The sequence below is a fragment of the Phocoena sinus genome, chromosome 1 (assembly GCF_008692025.1).
Source record: "Phocoena sinus isolate mPhoSin1 chromosome 1, mPhoSin1.pri, whole genome shotgun sequence".
NCBI classification, from domain to species: Eukaryota; Metazoa; Chordata; class Mammalia; order Artiodactyla; family Phocoenidae; genus Phocoena; species Phocoena sinus.
Window position 1 is genome coordinate 109,474,843 of NC_045763.1, and position 16,453 is coordinate 109,491,295.

Here is a 16,453-nt window from a genome sequence, read left to right on the forward strand (position 1 = left end):
GAAGAAGGAAGAGGCAGATTATGGAGGGCCTTGAATATCAAGCTTTTTAAAAGTGTGCATTGGGTTGTAGTTCCACCATTTACTTCCTAAACAATCCTGGACAAGTTATTTAACTTTTCTGAAATTCAATCTCCTTTACCTATAAAATAAGGATGAAACCCATCTTAAGTGGTGGCTGTGAAGATTAAATGAGACAATGCTTGTAAACCACTTAGCAGAGGACAAGGTAAATATTTATGTGCTCAAGAAGTAGAAGCAATTATTATTAAAACAAGTATTGTTATTAACTCCAACTTAAGCAAATGTATACAGATGTTTGAGAAGGAGAAAGATCAAAGAGGTTCTTTAGGAGGATAAACCTCACCATCATTAATCACCTCCCCTTCAGAGTTAAAATACCAAACTCTAACACCTCCTTCCCCTTTCTCACTCTGTAACTTCCTAGTAAACACGGGAGGAGCCCACGGTCAGTAACCAAAGCTCTCTCACATTAGTAAAAGTATTTCAGCTGGTGAGCCCTACAACTACGGGGATAAATAAAACTGAGCTGAACTATGGTTTCTGGAATGGAGAATGAGAGCACCCCACCCAAGACTTTCAGCCACCACCATAGACTTATATCCAAGGTGCATGCTAAAAAAAAGCAGGCGGTATTTCTTTATATTTTAATTTTAAAGTATAAATATTTCCCCCAAAATCCAGGTTTTCGGAGAGGGATCTTACTTTCTCAGGTCTGTTAAACATTGAACCAAGAGTTTATTCTCTGGAGAGTTTCCGAGAAGAAGCCTTTCTGTGCCTCAGTTTCCTCATCTGTAAAATGGGACATAATAATGGTAACTATTTCATAAGGTTCTTGTGAGGATTAAATGAGTCAATATGTGTAAAGGACCTAGAACATCATCTGGCAAACAGTGAGTACTCTGCAGGTGTTATAAACTTTCTTAAGGACTTTATTTCTTCTATCTTGTTTATAGTGCTTCTTGTTTGTGGTGATTTTTGTTTGGTTTTGTGGTCATGTATTTTCCAATTACTGAGCATTAACAGTGTCCTCATAACAGGCTATTTCAGCCCCCGTGCACTTCTGGAGTAGAAGTAAGTTTGGCTGATGGTTTATAAATATTCATCTTCCAAGTCAGAGGCACTCAGCTTTTCCACAGACCCAGTAGTGGTTGTATCTGTTCATTTCATTTAGTTAAAAACTATATTGCAGATACAATAATCCAGCCAAGCTTTTAAATTAACTGGTAATTTTATTAATAACAATAGCATCTACACACATCTGAAAACACACATGTAAGAAACATAAGATTTATTCAGTCTCTGATAATGTCTGGAGCCCATTTGGATTCATGAAACCCCTGCAGTTAACTCCAGGATCCCTTATCCAAAAGCAGAGTTGAATAACTCATCAGACCATCAGTGTCTTTATCAGAAAAATCAAGGCTCGGACAGAAAGATTCAACATTCTGTAATTACATGAAGTAAAACTAAAATACAATTGTCCTCGCATCTGAGGATACAAAGGTGGACAAGGTTAGCTGCATGATCAGTGGACCAATCACTTCGCTTCTCTCAATCTCATTTTTAAAGGGATATTAATCTTGTCTATCGTATAGGGTCTCCTGAAAAGCAAATGAGATGGTGAACAGAAATTAAAAGCTTATCTCCGTGAGGAACAAAGGATCAGAATGGAAGGATGTCATAAATAGAGAAAGGAAAAGGATTTCCAGTGACCAATGTTCTGAATTTAATGAAAATCCAAGAGATTAGGCCAAACTGAGAAGTATAATGGAGGGACAAAACTGCCACCTCCCCCTTAAAGCAAAAAAAAGAAAAAAATCTTAACAAAGTCCTCCTCCCAGCTGTTGCCCTGAGGTGACCACGGACAGACTTGGGGAAGGAGCTCCAAAAACATTTCCATTTTCATCACGTCTTCACATACATCTAATGAAGATGAACCGCACCCATCCATCCATGGAAGCGATTAAAAAAGGAGTGGGACAGAAAAATTAATTCAACAAATATTAATTCAATAAGTACTGAAGTGTCCACTGTGTGCCCAGTACTGGTTGGCACTGACGATATAGAGGAAAACCAGACCAGCAAAGTTTCTGTTAAGGGCTTGAGGAGAAAGACCGTAAACAAGAATATAAACGAACAAGACAATTTCTGACCGCTGCTAGGAGGAAGATAAAATAGAGTGAGGGCCCAGGACAGGCAGGAAGGAGAGGCGCAAACTCCTGAGTGGATGACTTGGGAAGGTTTCTGAGAGGTGACGTTTGAGCCCAGACTAAAATGACTAGTGCCTTACAGTTTCTTGAGGCCGAAACATTCCAAGATGAGAATTAAATGCAAAAATGATCCACAAACCAAAAAATAACAGGGATTTCAAAGCACCAAAGTGAGCGGTGGAAACCAGAATCTATGAATTCTGGAGCGGCGCGAGATTTTGAATATTCATGTCGTCCAATCACGGAAAGGCTGAGACCAGGCAGCGCGGGTTCCGTCCTAAATACCCTGAACTACTGGTATCCACAGGAGGTCACGTCGCAGGGCGTAACTGGTGACTGGGCACCCAAGCAGCTGCCAAACCCTCGGGAGAATTCTTCAGGGCTGTGATGCAGTGTTCGCAGGACTCGAGCTTACTTACATCCTGGGGTCCTTTCTTAAATGAGGATGGCCGAAATCACTCACTTCGTTTTAGAACACCGATGAAACGTACCTAACAGAGCCACCAGGACACAACAGTCTACAAGCAGAGGGTGGGAAGGAGCAGTCTCAGAATCCTAATTTAGAACTGACTGACTCATAAGAAAACTAAGCAGCACAGTGAAGGGTTAAGACTCGGCCTAGATTCAAAAGCAAAGCCAGTCACGCGCCAAGAACCTCAAGTCATAAGGGCCTAAAAAGCTACGTGTGCCATTTGCCATTACTTTCATCTAACTACTGCAACTTACTTTGTGAGAAGAGACTGAGGGAAAACAAGTGAACAAAGCTCTTCTCTGGTGATAAGGTGGGTGGCTCTGAAAAGAGCCTTTGGAAAGTTAAGCGGCCCGGCGACTTGTGCGAGCGCCGCGTCCCGGCAGGGACTCACTTGGAGCTGGTGTACTTGGTGACCGCCTTGGTGCCCTCGGACACGGCGTGCTTGGCCAGCTCGCCGGGCAGCAGCAGGCGCACGGCCGTCTGGATCTCCCGGGAGGTGATGGTCGAGCGCTTGTTGTAATGCGCCAAGCGCGACGCTTCGCCCGCGATGCGTTCGAAGATGTCGTTGACAAACGAGTTCATGATGCCCATGGCCTTGGACGAGATGCCGGTATCTGGGTGCACCTGTTTCAGCACTTTGTACACGTAGATGGAATAGCTCTCCTTGCGACTGCGCTTGCGCTTTTTGCCGTCCTTCTTCTGAGCTTTGGTGACAGCTTTCTTCGAGCCCTTCTTGGGCGCGGGAGCGGATTTTGCCGGCTCAGGCATTGTAGAATACAACACCCGTTAGCAAGGAAAAGTAGCATGAGAATGGGCGGGCCTGATCCTTTTATAACCACCGTATGCAAATCAAGGCTCCAAAAGTCTTACGTTTCCATTGGGCCATGTAGAGACCTTGCGTTATCAGTAATAGCTACGTAACAACACCGACTCTTGACCTTATTGGCCATTTCTGGAGCCAATTTAGGACCAATGAAAAATTCCTTCCTGACCCCACCCCTAGGAAAGCTTATAAAAGCTTTCCAGTTGCTGATCTTTCAATCCTGTTTGTTGCGAGAATCTGAGCTCCAGGCCTTGTAGCATTATTTTCAGTTATGTCTGGCCGCGGAAAGCAAGGAGGCAAGGCCCGCGCCAAGGCTAAGTCGCGCTCGTCCCGCGCAGGTCTGCAGTTCCCGGTGGGACGAGTGCACCGCCTGCTACGCAAAGGCAACTACGCCGAGCGGGTGGGGGCCGGCGCGCCCGTCTACATGGCGGCAGTCCTCGAGTACCTGACCGCCGAAATCCTGGAGCTGGCGGGCAACGCGGCCCGAGACAACAAGAAGACGCGCATCATCCCTCGTCACCTGCAGCTGGCCATCCGCAACGACGAGGAACTGAATAAGCTGTTGGGCAAAGTCACCATCGCCCAGGGTGGCGTTTTGCCCAACATCCAGGCCGTTCTATTACCAAAGAAAACTGAAAGCCACAAAGCCAAAAGCAAATAAATCCCGACAAAGTGAACCAAAGACCAAAGGCTCTTTTTAGAGCCACCCAAGTTTTCAAAAAAAGAGCTAATGCGCTGTTCCGTGATCAGCCCTTCATTTGACACTTTGGTGGCTCTTAAAAGAGCCTTTGGGGTGAGTGGGGTTGGTGTCAAGCCTCTTAATTACTTATTCTTGCCAGGCTTGTGACTCTCCGTTTTCTTGGGCAACAAGACTGCCTGGATATTGGGCAAGACGCCGCCCTGGGCAATTGTGACACCCCCGAGTAACTTGTTGAGCTCTTCATCATTTCTCACGGCTAGTTGCAAATGGCGAGGGATGATGCGCGTCTTCTTATTGTCTCGGGCCGCGTTGCCGGCCAGCTCCAGGATTTCCGCTGTCAGGTACTCCAGCACAGCCGCCAGGTACACTGGCGCGCCGGCCCCCACTCGCTCGGCGTAGTTGCCTTTGCGCAGCAGGCGGTGCACTCGCCCCACGGGGAACTGAAGGCCAGCGCGGGACGAGCGCGACTTGGCCTTGGCCCGAGCTTTGCCTCCCTGCTTTCCGCGTCCTGACATTACGGCTAAAAATGCAGTTACAGCTTCTTTTTCAAAGAGAAGGATGTGGCAAGGATAACCAATTTGATGTAATTTATAAGAGCTACCGGGAGGGGTGAAGCGAAGTGGTTTGATTGGCTAAAAGCTGAGTCCGATCGAACAGCCAATAGGAAAGCGGAAAGCAGACTCTTCGTTTGCATCTTGTACTACGAGGAAATGACGGCCTTGGTAAGTACCTACCAATCGCTGTGAACCACATTAAAGCCCCTTATTTGCATGCCAGGATTTTTAAAGCGAAGGCTTTCAAACAACACGCTGTTTTGTTTTTTATTGAGTGGCAGTTTTTTTCCAACTTAAGAGTGGTAGGTTTTTTTTCACCAAGGGAAATCCCAAGAAGGACCCAAAAGGACTGCAGAGAGCCTCCGGCAGATGTAGAGTTACTCCCACTCAAGGGTACCGAATTCTGAAGCTGATTATCCCCTTGAGCCCTAAATTACCCTCCAAGTCCCTCCCTTTCTGGCTCGTCAAAGCTAAACTTCTTAAAGAATATAGTACTACTAAGGCCTCCCCCTTTCAATTTACTCGTTGCCTGCAGTGTGGCTTAGCCCCATGCCACCCGCCACTGCTCCTCGGACTCCAGTTTGACCGAGGCTAGCATAGAATTAGTCATCCTCCTCTTTACCTCCCGGCGGCGTCCAAAACCGCCTTGAAGCTGAAGGCGGCTTTCCCTTGGCTTTCAAAATGTCGCCCTTCGTCTTTCCTCATCCTGCTTCTGTTCCTTTGCCCTTTTTTTTTTTACCTATTTATTTATTTAATTTTATTTCTCCCCACCCCAACCCCTCAACTCTGGCAACACCAAATTCCTCTGCCCGTCTTTAAATCCCGGTGTCCAGCTGGGCTCTGCCTCCCTACTCGCCCCTCCCCCACACTCCTCCATTCTTCACTCTCCCCGAAGAGTCTTACCCAACTCCATGCTTTCAACTAACACCCAGATTTGTTTCAGAAGCTCAGACCCATATACGTGACTGCTGACTGGATACTTAAACCTGTTTGTCCCAATAACTCGACCTATCCAAAAGCAAACTCATCCAAACACCCCCCCGCCCTTTGCTCTCTTTACCTGAATGGCACCAACAATCTTCCAGGTACCTAAGCCAGAATCCACTGTTCCCTGCATCTCAACAGCATATCCAGTGTTACTTATTTAACTTCAGCCTTTTCCTCCATGATCCTCTTGTTTGCCTCTCTTGGACTTCAGCAACAGCCCCTAGAGACTCGTTTGTGTAATCCTCCACCTACCTTCCATAGAAATTTTTCCTGAAAGTTCCATTTCTTTCTCCTCAGCTTCCCATCCCTGGGAGTTCTAAATCCCCACCCCATTTTCACCCTTTCCTGAATATCCCATAAAGCTGAAACCGCTGAAATGCGTCTGGGGGCTCCGAGGAGCTTCAGTTCTTTATGTCTCAGCGCAGAAAGAATTCAGCGAGAGGCAAAGTGACAGATAAGTGATTTATTAGAATAGGACACTTGTGAGACTTGAGACTTTCCAAGTGGCTGGGTGAGAGGGTGCCGTGCTCTGAGAACTTAGTGGGCTACAGTTTTATAATCAAAGGAAAAGTGGGGAGGGGGAAAAGACCACCTTCTTCCTCATTCTTGAGTAGATGTCAAACTTCCAGCATCAGCTCCTCCTCCACGTGGCGAGGGGGGAGGGAGGGAGGCTCTTGTCCCTACTTGGTCACGTTGGTACTGTCATGGTGCAATGGAAATGAGCCAAAAGGCGCTCATTTACCAAAAATGGTCAATGATCTCAGGTTTCAGTATAATGTCACCCTTTCCTTATATTTTTTTGTTTTTAGTGTGTGGAGAGAAGCATGCCCTTGGAATCAGCTTACTGAGCTCACTGGGCAGGATGTGGGTCTCATGCCACCATTGTTTTATTGTTTTGGGGCATGTCTCATGCTTCTGTTGCATAGTTTTGTTGCTATGCAGGCCTGCTTGATTGAGTGAACATTAACTTAGAGTGGTCTCCCATACCTTTTTCTTTACTTACAATCCCCTAGTGGGATTAACTATTTAATTACTTACTTTGTCCCTTCACTGTGTCCCTATCAAAGACAGGAGGTAGTATGCTATAGAGAAAAGAATAGACTTAAATTTTTCTCCCTGAGCTCTTCTCTAGTGTTCCTCTTTTATCCTCACCTTTGTTCAACTGACATTTATTGAGTACATGCTACCTATCAGGCAATGGGTATACAGATAACTGAGACTAGTACAAAGAGGTCTGTAATGAGATGTCTCTAGAAAATGGAGGCAATCTGGTGAACTCTGTAAGTTAAAATTAGTTAACATCAGCTATCTGTAGAGCTTACCCCTGGTAAGATGCTGGTATAGATTTGTGAAACACCCAAGTACAGTTAAAAGTAATGGGAGTGTTTCCTTAATAGTAGGATGCAACTGAAGATAATTCTAGCCAAACTGATTATAGTATTTCAGAAGATGCACGTGTTAATAGAAAGATATGGTCCACATACCATCTAAATGGGGCAATTACAGTAGGAATGTGTTGTGCTTCTCTAACACTTAAGAGTATGTGTCTGCTAGACACAAAGGTTTAGGCTGTTACAGAAGGTTCCCTGGTGAAAGCATCAGCTTGTTCTCATAGTCTGGGTGAAATGTTTCTGAAAACTATCCAACCCTCTTAGCTCAGGTTCTGCTCTCAATTAACAACTTTCCAATTATTCTACTTTAGGATAAAAATATGAGACTGAGAAGGGGAGAACCAGTATGGGAAGATATATCTATCACTAGAAGTTAATTAATTTGAATTCTGACCTATTCATCAATTGCTTGTGTATTTTGTTAGTGTACCTCTCTCCCCAAGAAGCCAGTCAGCTCTGGAAGTTCTAATAGTGTCAACTTTTCAGCCCTACAGAGCACAGAACAAAATACAGTAGTAGGGACCCCATGACAACTCTGGTACCCTTCGAGGCCCTGCTTGAGGGGCCAGCTGACCTCCTGATTTCTTTTTTACTTCTATCACAGTGACCCTGTGCTGTTAGGAAGGGTAAAGGGAAAAGAGATTATATTAAACCCTTATTAAGAGATAAGCCCTATGTTAGGGGCTACCTATGAAGTAGATATACAGTTGTACCTCGGTACCAGGACCCCCAGTGGATACTAAAATCCAAGGATGTTCAAGTCCCTTATATAAAATGGTGTAGTATTTGTGTATAACCTAAGCACAACCTCCCAGATGAAGTATCTCTAGATTACTTTTAATACCTAATACAATGTAAATGTTATGTAAATAGTTGTAAATACAATGTAAAACTATGTAAATAGTTGCTAGGGCAAGGCAAATTCAAGTTTTGCTTTTTGGGGACTTTCCAGATTTTTTTTTAGAATATTTTCCATCTACAGTTGATTGAATCCTCAGATTCAGAACCCATGGATACTGAAGGATGACTGTAATTGTTTCACAGATAAGGAAACCAAGGCTCAGAGGCGTTTAAGCACTTGCTGAAGGCCACACAGCCACTTACAAAGACGTGATTAGAACCAAGGTCTGCCTGACTCAAAGACTGTGCTCGTCATCCCTCCAAGCACACTACTTCACTAACTAGATTATGGGTTTCATGAAGTCACTTAACTTACCCAACCTCGCTTCCTGCCTCTGTTACAGAGAGAGGGAGAGCTGGAGAGCAGGAGAGTTAGAGAGTGAGAGTGAGAGAGCATGAGAGAGGGATGGAATTAGACTTAATACTTTAAATTCCATCTAGCTATAAAACTTTATTAGATAAGTCCAGATAGGCCAATATCCTACAAATTTTATCAGGCTCAGTTACTATCTATTGCTCCCCAGACCTCCCTTCCCAGCATTCTTACCAGAGCTATTAAAATATATAACAGAGCAGGCCATTTGTAAAAGTCATACACCATCACAAACAGGCTGGATCTTATCTCCTTTAACACCTCTGGGATTTTTAACCAAAAGCAGCTGAGTTCCTAACCAGGCAATCTAGTTAATCAAACATTTAGGGCATTCTGGGTCCATTCTAACATTCCAACCATACTTCTCTCCCTTCCCCTTTTCTTCCACCTTTCCTCAACTCCACCCCCAGCCCCCTCCGCACTGAGCTTCACATCATTCATAAGATGAGCAAGGCCTTTCCACAGCTCCCTGCCATTGCACATAACGTTGCCCTTGGCTAGAATGCTTTCAGCCTCCTCTGGACCTGCAAAATCCTCCTCATCCTTCCAGTTTCCACCCAGATATCACCTCCTCTTTCATGAAGCTTCCCTACTGTCACACACACAGCCTCAGTGTACCCACATCTCTTTGTTCATATCCTGCTGATAGCATTTAAGCACTGTGCCCTGTGTTTTGACCTTGGTCTCACTTCCTTTCTGTGACCACTTCAAGGGAGAGACCATGTCTTCTTCACCTTTAAATCAGGAGTCCTTTATTCCTTCTACCTGGCTCTTAGTAGGGTAATTAAATGTTTTTTGCATAAACAAATAAAACTATACTCTTAGAGAATTAGCATCTTCTCTAAAATATTTCTCTTTAGTCAACAAACCACTCTCCAAATGCTAGCTAGCTATCAACAGTAGACTGTGGTAGCCAGAGTGACAGAAAATACAACAGAAGCTCATCAATTAAATAAAAATCATATACCCTACCATAATAGAGTTGTTAGAATAAATGAGAATTAAATATAAAGAACCTAGTACAGAGATGGAACCTGAGATGCCCAAATGCTGGATTAGGAGGCAGAATAGCTTAATGGTTAAGAGCTCAAATTCTGCATCCTGACTCTCTGGGTTTGTTTACCAGATCTGTGACCATAGGTAAATTACTTACCTAACCTCTAAGGGTCTCTGCTTCCTCAATGGTAAAGCGAGAGTAGTAACAGTAGCTACTTCATGGACTTGTTGCAAGAATTAAAAGAGTTTATAAATGTAAAACATTTAGCATAGTACCTGTCACCAACAAAGCAGGGGATCTCAAAAATTTGAACAAATTTGCCATTTCAGAAATAAACATTGAGTTTATCCTATGACCACTCCTGGATATACACCAAACAGAAAAGAATGTTTACATCCAACGAAAAGCACGTACAAGGATGTAGTATATTCATATACTGCAATACCACACAATGAAAATGAACAAATCACTGCCACACACACGGATGAATCTCACAGACAATGTTGAGCAAAAGACAAACACAAATGTATTCATACTATGTGATTCTATTTATAAGAAGTTTAAAAACAGGCAAAACTAATCTATGGTGCTAGAGGTTAGAATAATGATTAACTATGGCAGGGTGGTATTGACTTCCCTGGGAGCCTTCCGAGGTGCTAGAAATTTTCTGTATCTTGATATGGTGTATTCCCATGTAAAATTAAGCTGTACACTTAAAAAGTGTGCATTTCTTATGTGTAAATTATACATCAGTAGGGACAAATTAATTTTTCTTTTTTCTTTTTTTTTTTTTTTGCGGTACACGGGCCTCTCACTGTTGTGGCCTCTCCCGTTGCGGAGCACAGGCTCCGGACGCGCAGGCTCAGCGGCCATGGCTCATGGGCCCAGCCGCACCGCGGCATGTGGGATCCTCCCCGACCGGGGCACGAACCGGTGTCCCCTGCATCGGCAGGCGGACTCTCAACCACTGCGCCACCAGGGAAGCCCCCAGATTAATTTTTTAATGAACAAATACTGAAGTAATCATCATAGGAAAAAGATGAATACTTTGTTGGGCATCTTACTCCTCACATTACATATTAGTGTTTATTAGTTTTCGTTTTGTTTTCTTTAATTACACGAGGCAGCCACCGTAATGTCTCAGTGCTTAAAGCCTCTAAGACTCTTAATCTGTCCATGACAAACCTTCACTAAATAGTACATATTGTCATGACTATGTTTTTATTAGAAACAAAGACACTAAACTTGCCCTAGGGAGCTTGCAACTTACAAAGCTTTCATTTATTTTTGCAACAGGAATAATGATGCTGGCCCTCTCTATTCACATACTAGCTCACTATCCATTCGGTACATTTTACCGAACACCCAAGTATGCCAACAGTGAGCCTGGCATAACACATGCAGTGAATACATTGCCTCTGGCCAGATCTCTCTTTCCACATGATTGGTTTCCTCTAGTCATTCAAATATCTGTTTAAATGTCCCCTCCACAGCAAGGCCTTCTCTGACCACAGCCTCCCACCATTCCCCACCACTGTCACTGGATTAGCAAATTACAAGGCCCTCACCTAAAACAAGTCCTTCTTAGAGATTCCATCTCTTTAACAGCACTCTAGTTGATTTACTTCTCTCTAGCCTGTCTCCTGCCTTCACTCAGATTATCTTGCACCAGACTACTGCCAAAGGCTTTTCTCCTCTTCTCCCTGCTTCCACTCTTCCCATTCCCTTAATATATTCCTCATACACTAGCCAGAGTGATCTTCTAATAGAAAATCTGATTCTTTTCTCACTTTATTCTTTTTCCCAGGTCATTTCACTCCCCTCACCCACTTCTCCGCCTTCCCCCCGCCCACGATCTCATTTCGTCTTCAGCGAGACTCTTGCTTCACATGCGCTTCTCAGATGCTAAAACTAGTAGACAAAAGCTTAATGAAAAACAGTACATAGACTCAAAGTATCTCCTACAGCTACAAAGGGAAAAAGGAAAATTTTACAATTGAGAAACCTGAGAGATACCACCTTAATCAATTAATCAGAATTATCATTAACCATGAGACAAATTGAATTATATGCCCCCTATATGCTTCAGTGAAAGGATTCAATATCACTTCTGCAGTTTTCCTGCCAAAAACGTATATCCTAAATCTGAATCAGAGTGAAACATTCGACAAACCCAAGTTGAGGGATATTTAACAAAATAAATGCTCTGTACTCCTCAAAAATGTCAAAGTCGTGAAAGACAAATGAACTATTCCAGATTAATGGAGACCAAAGAGACATAACAACTGAATACAGCATGTGATCCTAGATTGGATACTGGCCCAGAATTTTTTTTTTTTCATTTTATATAAAGGACATTATGGGACAACTGGCAAATTTTGCATAAGATCTGTACATTATAGTACTGTATCAGTGTTAATTTCCAGAATTTGACAATTACATTGTGGTTATGTGAGAAAACGTCTTTTTTTTTTTTCTACTAAATACATATTAGCAAATATATATTAGTCAGAGCTCTTCAGAGAAATAGAACAATAGGATATATATGGAGAGGGCAAGAGCAAACAAGTGAGAGAGAGAGAGAGAGAGAGATTTATTATAAGAAATTGGCTCACATGACAATGGATGCTGACAAGTCCCGAGATCTGCAGGGTGAGTCAGCAAGCTGGAAACACAGGAGAGCTGATGGTGTAATTCCAGTCCAAGTCTGAAGGCTTGAGATCCAGGAGAAGCAATGCTGTAGTTCCAGTCAAAGACTAACAGGCTGGAGACCCAGAAAGAGCCAGTGTTTCAGTTCAAGTCTGAAGGCAGGAAAGAAGCCAATGTCCCAGTTCAAAGGCAGTCAGGCGGGAAAGAACTCTCTTTTTCCAGGAGGGTTAGCCTTTTTGTTCTATTCAGGCCTTCAACTGATTGGATGAGACCCAGCCACAATAGGGAGGGCAATCTGCTTTACTAGGTCTACCAATTTTAATGTTAGTCTCATCAAAAACCCCCTTACAGAAACACCCAGAATAATGTTTGACCAAATATATGGGCACCCTGTGGCCCAGTCAAGTTGACACAAAAAATTAACTATCACAGGTAGTTAGAGGTAAATGGACTTATGTCTGAAATTTACTCTCAAATGATTCAGAAAAATAATTATATATGTGTAGTTAGATACATAAAAAGAAACAAAGCAAACATGATAACATGTCAATATTTGGATAATCTGGGTATCAGGGTGAGGGGTATACAAGAATTATTTGTACTATTTTTGTATTTCTGTAACTCTGAAAGCACTTAAGAAAAAGTTAAAAATAAAATACACACACATAGAACCATACATCCAACATGACATCTGTTCTTCGATATCATAAAGACACTTCAGGATCAAGTCCAAAACAGAATTGGGCACCTAGTCTTTCCCTTCCCCACCCTTCCAAACCTGTGCTTCTTCCAATATTCTGTATCTTAGGGAACAAATGCCATCCATCCAGATGCACAAACCTGATAGTTATCCTTCATACTTTCCCTCCCGTAACTAGCCCATTACCACATCCTGTGGGTTTTACCCTCCCAATGTATATCTTATAGCCACAATTTATTTCCATCTTCACCTGCATGACCACCAGCATGGTCCAAGTCATCATCATCCCTCACCTAGACTGCTACACTAACCTCCCAACTGGTCTCCCTGCTTGCACTCTTACCTCCTCTACAGTTCTCCACACTGCAGCCAGGGATCTTTGCAAAATAAAAATTTAAAGATGGCTAAATTCAATGCATGATCCTTGATTGGCTTTCAAAAAATAAATTATAAAGGCAGTAATGAGACACCTGGGGAAATTTGAATGTCAACTATGTATTAATAACAGTATTGAACAAATATTAAACGTCTTAGGCATGGTAATGGTATTGCGCTTATGTAGGAAAATATCCTTGTCTTAGGAGATATACGCTTAAGTATATAGCAATGAAATGTAAAGATTTTTGCAACTCTCAAATGGTTCAGCAAAAATGATGACAATATTTTTATTATATACACACATTCAAAGAGAGATTAGGGCTTCCCTGGTGGCACAGTGGTTGAGAGTCCACCTGCCGGGGACTCACATGACACGGGTTCGTGCCCCGGTCCGGGAAGATCCCATGTGCCGCGGAGCGGCTGGGCCCATGAGCCATGGCCGCTGAGCCTGTGCGTCTGGGGCCTGTGTTCTGCAACGGGAGAGGCCACAACAGTGAGAGGCCCGCGTACTGAAAAAAAAAAAAAAAAAAAGGAGATAAAAAGCAAATCTGGTAAAATGTTGTCAGTAAATATAGGTGAAGAATAAATGGGGTGCTCATTGTACTAACCTTGCAATTGACATTATGTTAAATTTTTTGAGTGTGATAGGGTATTGTAGTTATTTAAGAGAATATCCTTGTTCTTAGGAGATACATACTGGAGTACCTAAGGGTGAAATGCCATGCTATCTGCAACTTATTTTCAAAAGAAGTATAGAAATACATTTTTAAAGTATATAAGTATCATAAAGTACTTAAACATAAAAGTATATATGTATAAGTATATAATATATATAAATGTAAAAAACAGTGAAAGGTACAGGATGCTGTTTTGCACTGTTCAACTTTTCTGCAGATTTGAAATTTTTCAAAATTAAAAGTTGGGGAAATACATATATGGAGAAATCGATAAAATATTAGGATACAAAATAAAATACTGGTTGAATTGACGAGTTATATATCATCTTGGAAAAATCTCATCCTGTTATATCCCCACTGAAAACCTTCCCTAGCTTCCTACTGTTCCTAGGATAAAAACAAAACTGCCTAACGAGGCCTTCTCCCCACAGGCCTATTCATTCACTCAGCTTCCCATCACCATCATCTCTGCCCCGTGGGCTCCAACCATATCTAACTACACCCAAAGGAACCACTCCCCCAAAGTTCTCTCTCCTCCTGGCCTTTGCGCGTGCAGCTACCACACTAGGAGGGGCTGAGAAAGGGATTTTTGTGCCTCTTGTAAACTGTTTCTTTAAGTTTTCTCTTCTCCCCCAAGTCTGGACGACATGCCTCCTCAGCATCCTGCTCTTAGTCCCTTCACAGCCCTTAGCACACAGTATTGCAACTGTCCACTCACTGGTCCATCTTCTCCAGTGTTCTGTAAACTGCCTGAGGACAGGGCCTGTCTGTCTTACCTCCCCAGCCTCCAGGACTGGTCTGGCACACAATAATTATGTATTCAATAAATGAAATGGACTTCCATTTTCTTGTATGTAAAATAAAGGTGTTGGGCTAATCTACAAGATGTATTGTCAATAAAATGAATCGAATAATCTCAATATCAATTGCACAGAAGTTCCCGTTTTCTTTACAATTCCTCAGGTTCAGAGCCTCCCACGACCTCACGAGTCGGGGGAAGTAGAGACTACAGTTCCCGAGAACCCTCAGGGAACCACGTGGTGCCGGCCCGGTCTATCGCGTAGCGAGGACTCCATTTCCCAGCGTGCCTCAGGACGCGAAGTCTACGTTTCGCTCGGAACGTCTGGAGTCCGGCGCTGAATGGGAGCTGCGGTAGCGAAGACTGAGTGCAAGGTAGAAAGGGCCCAGCCTGGGGTTCAGAGGGGACATAGGGACATTGGCTCAACCAAAAGCCCGGAGTTGCACATACCCTACTCCTGCAACCTCCAGCTCATTCTTTGCGAATCCCCTTAGTAAGGAACGTGCCTCGCGCGCGGGCTCTCTTTAATCCACCGCCTCGCTTCAGCGGCTCGCGGCTGGAGGCCAGATTCCCCCACGTCACACAGAGGAAAGAGGCGGTGCCTCGCGTCTCACTGTCGCGTCTAGGCGGACTCCCGGTGTGGACGTTGGCCGGGGGGCGGAGGCTGGGGTGGTTGAGAGACTGGTCTCTCACCAAGAGCGAGGCCCTGACCCTCACTGCTCCCGTCCTTGTCTCTGCCGTAGCTGATGCTGAGTGGGCAGCTGGTCGGAAGCCTGTTCTCCATGGCTGGCCGCGTCTGTGTGTCCCGGGGCAGCGCCAGATCAGGGGCCATCGGTCCCGTCGAGGCCGCCATTCGCACAAAGTTGGAGCAGGCGCTGAACCCCGAGGTCCTGGAGCTGCGTAATGAGAGCGGCGGCCACGCGGTCCCACCAGGCAGTGAAACCCATTTCCGCGTGGCCGTGGTGAGCTCTCGTTTCGAGGGACTGAGCCCCCTGCAACGGCATCGGCTGGTCCACGCGGCGCTGTCAGAAGAACTGGCTGGGCCGGTCCACGCCCTGGCCATACAAGCGCGGACCCCCGCCCAGTGGAGGGAGAACCCTCAACTGGACACGAGCCCCCCCTGCCTGGGCGGGAGCAAGAAAACTCGAGGAACTCCCTGAACCCTGAGAGAGAGGGAGGACTGGGATCGAAACGGGTTGGGTGAGAATAAACTACTGGAGCCTTCTTCCCTTCAATACAGTCTGGTATTTGTAAGAGTTGAGGACCTGGGCCCCATTCAACCGGCATATACAGGTTCTCTGGAGACAGCAGTTCATTTCACGTCAAGGTCAACCTAAGGAAAGCATACAATCACTCACTACTGCTCTTGCCCTGGACTATTAAGGAAAAGCTGCCCAGTTGTTTCGTGTTAAATTGTGACTTAAGGAACCACCAGACCTTATGAGTTGCAAGTAATCCTGTACATTAAAAGAGAAATTATCATATGAGGTGAATTGCTGTGTTGTTAAAGGCCTGTTGAACCAGTGCTACAGATGTTCTTGGGAGAAGAAAGATACTTGAAGCCTAGCATAGTCAGGAAGGGCTTCATTAAACCAGAAAGGAAAGGAAAGTTGTTGCAGGCAGGGGGAAGAACCCAAGCAAAGGCATGGAAGCTGGACTGGGCAGAGAGTTATTGGACAAGACAGCAGTTACAGACACATTTGAACTTCAGACTTGGGGAATGTTTGGCTTTCTATCAACCTGTCCATTTCCAAAAGGATTTACATTTGTTTGTGAGAAAAAAAACTTAAAAAAAAAAAAACCACTAAAGCAGTGAAAAGAT

At 44.1% G+C, this 16,453-nt stretch overlaps 4 protein-coding genes across 4 annotated transcripts; 2 read left to right on the forward strand and 2 right to left on the reverse strand.

Moving 5' to 3' along the window:
- Positions 1-1,230: 1,230 nt before the first annotated feature.
- Positions 1,231-3,513, reverse strand: LOC116759038 (histone H2B type 2-E). Its single transcript, XM_032642288.1, has one exon. It carries the CDS (start codon positions 3,469-3,471, stop codon positions 3,091-3,093), a length of 381 nt encoding a protein of 126 aa, XP_032498179.1. The 5' UTR covers positions 3,472-3,513; the 3' UTR covers positions 1,231-3,090.
- Positions 3,514-3,737: 224 nt separating this feature from the next.
- On the forward strand, positions 3,738-4,208 carry LOC116762450 (histone H2A type 2-C). The gene has a single exon (XM_032649382.1). The coding sequence runs from the start codon at positions 3,798-3,800 to the stop codon at positions 4,185-4,187; it is 390 nt and encodes a 129-aa protein (XP_032505273.1). The 5' UTR covers positions 3,738-3,797; the 3' UTR covers positions 4,188-4,208.
- On the reverse strand, positions 4,156-4,784 carry LOC116762447 (histone H2A type 2-B). The gene has a single exon (XM_032649366.1). The coding sequence runs from the start codon at positions 4,739-4,741 to the stop codon at positions 4,349-4,351; it is 393 nt and encodes a 130-aa protein (XP_032505257.1). The 5' UTR covers positions 4,742-4,784; the 3' UTR covers positions 4,156-4,348.
- Positions 4,785-4,790: 6 nt separating this feature from the next.
- Positions 4,791-16,407, forward strand: BOLA1 (bolA family member 1). Its single transcript, XM_032649358.1, has 3 exons — positions 4,791-4,948; positions 14,796-15,005; positions 15,375-16,407. The coding sequence occupies exons 2-3, from the start codon at positions 14,973-14,975 to the stop codon at positions 15,789-15,791; spliced, it is 450 nt and encodes a 149-aa protein (XP_032505249.1). The 5' UTR covers positions 4,791-4,948; positions 14,796-14,972; the 3' UTR covers positions 15,792-16,407.
- Positions 16,408-16,453: the final 46 nt, after the last annotated feature.

Excerpts from the sequence above, each read along its gene's own strand:
- LOC116759038 (XM_032642288.1), bottom strand. The coding sequence starts at position 3,471 with ATGCCTGAGCCGGCAAAATCCGCTCCCGCGCCCAAGAAGGGCTCGAAG.
- LOC116762450 (XM_032649382.1), top strand. The coding sequence starts at position 3,798 with ATGTCTGGCCGCGGAAAGCAAGGAGGCAAGGCCCGCGCCAAGGCTAAG.
- LOC116762447 (XM_032649366.1), bottom strand. The coding sequence starts at position 4,741 with ATGTCAGGACGCGGAAAGCAGGGAGGCAAAGCTCGGGCCAAGGCCAAG.
- BOLA1 (XM_032649358.1), top strand. The coding sequence starts at position 14,973 with ATGGGAGCTGCGGTAGCGAAGACTGAGTGCAAG. Across the intron at positions 15,006-15,374 it reads TAGCGAAGACTGAGTGCAAG|CTGATGCTGAGTGGGCAGCT; the intron begins GTAGAAAGGGCC and ends TCTCTGCCGTAG.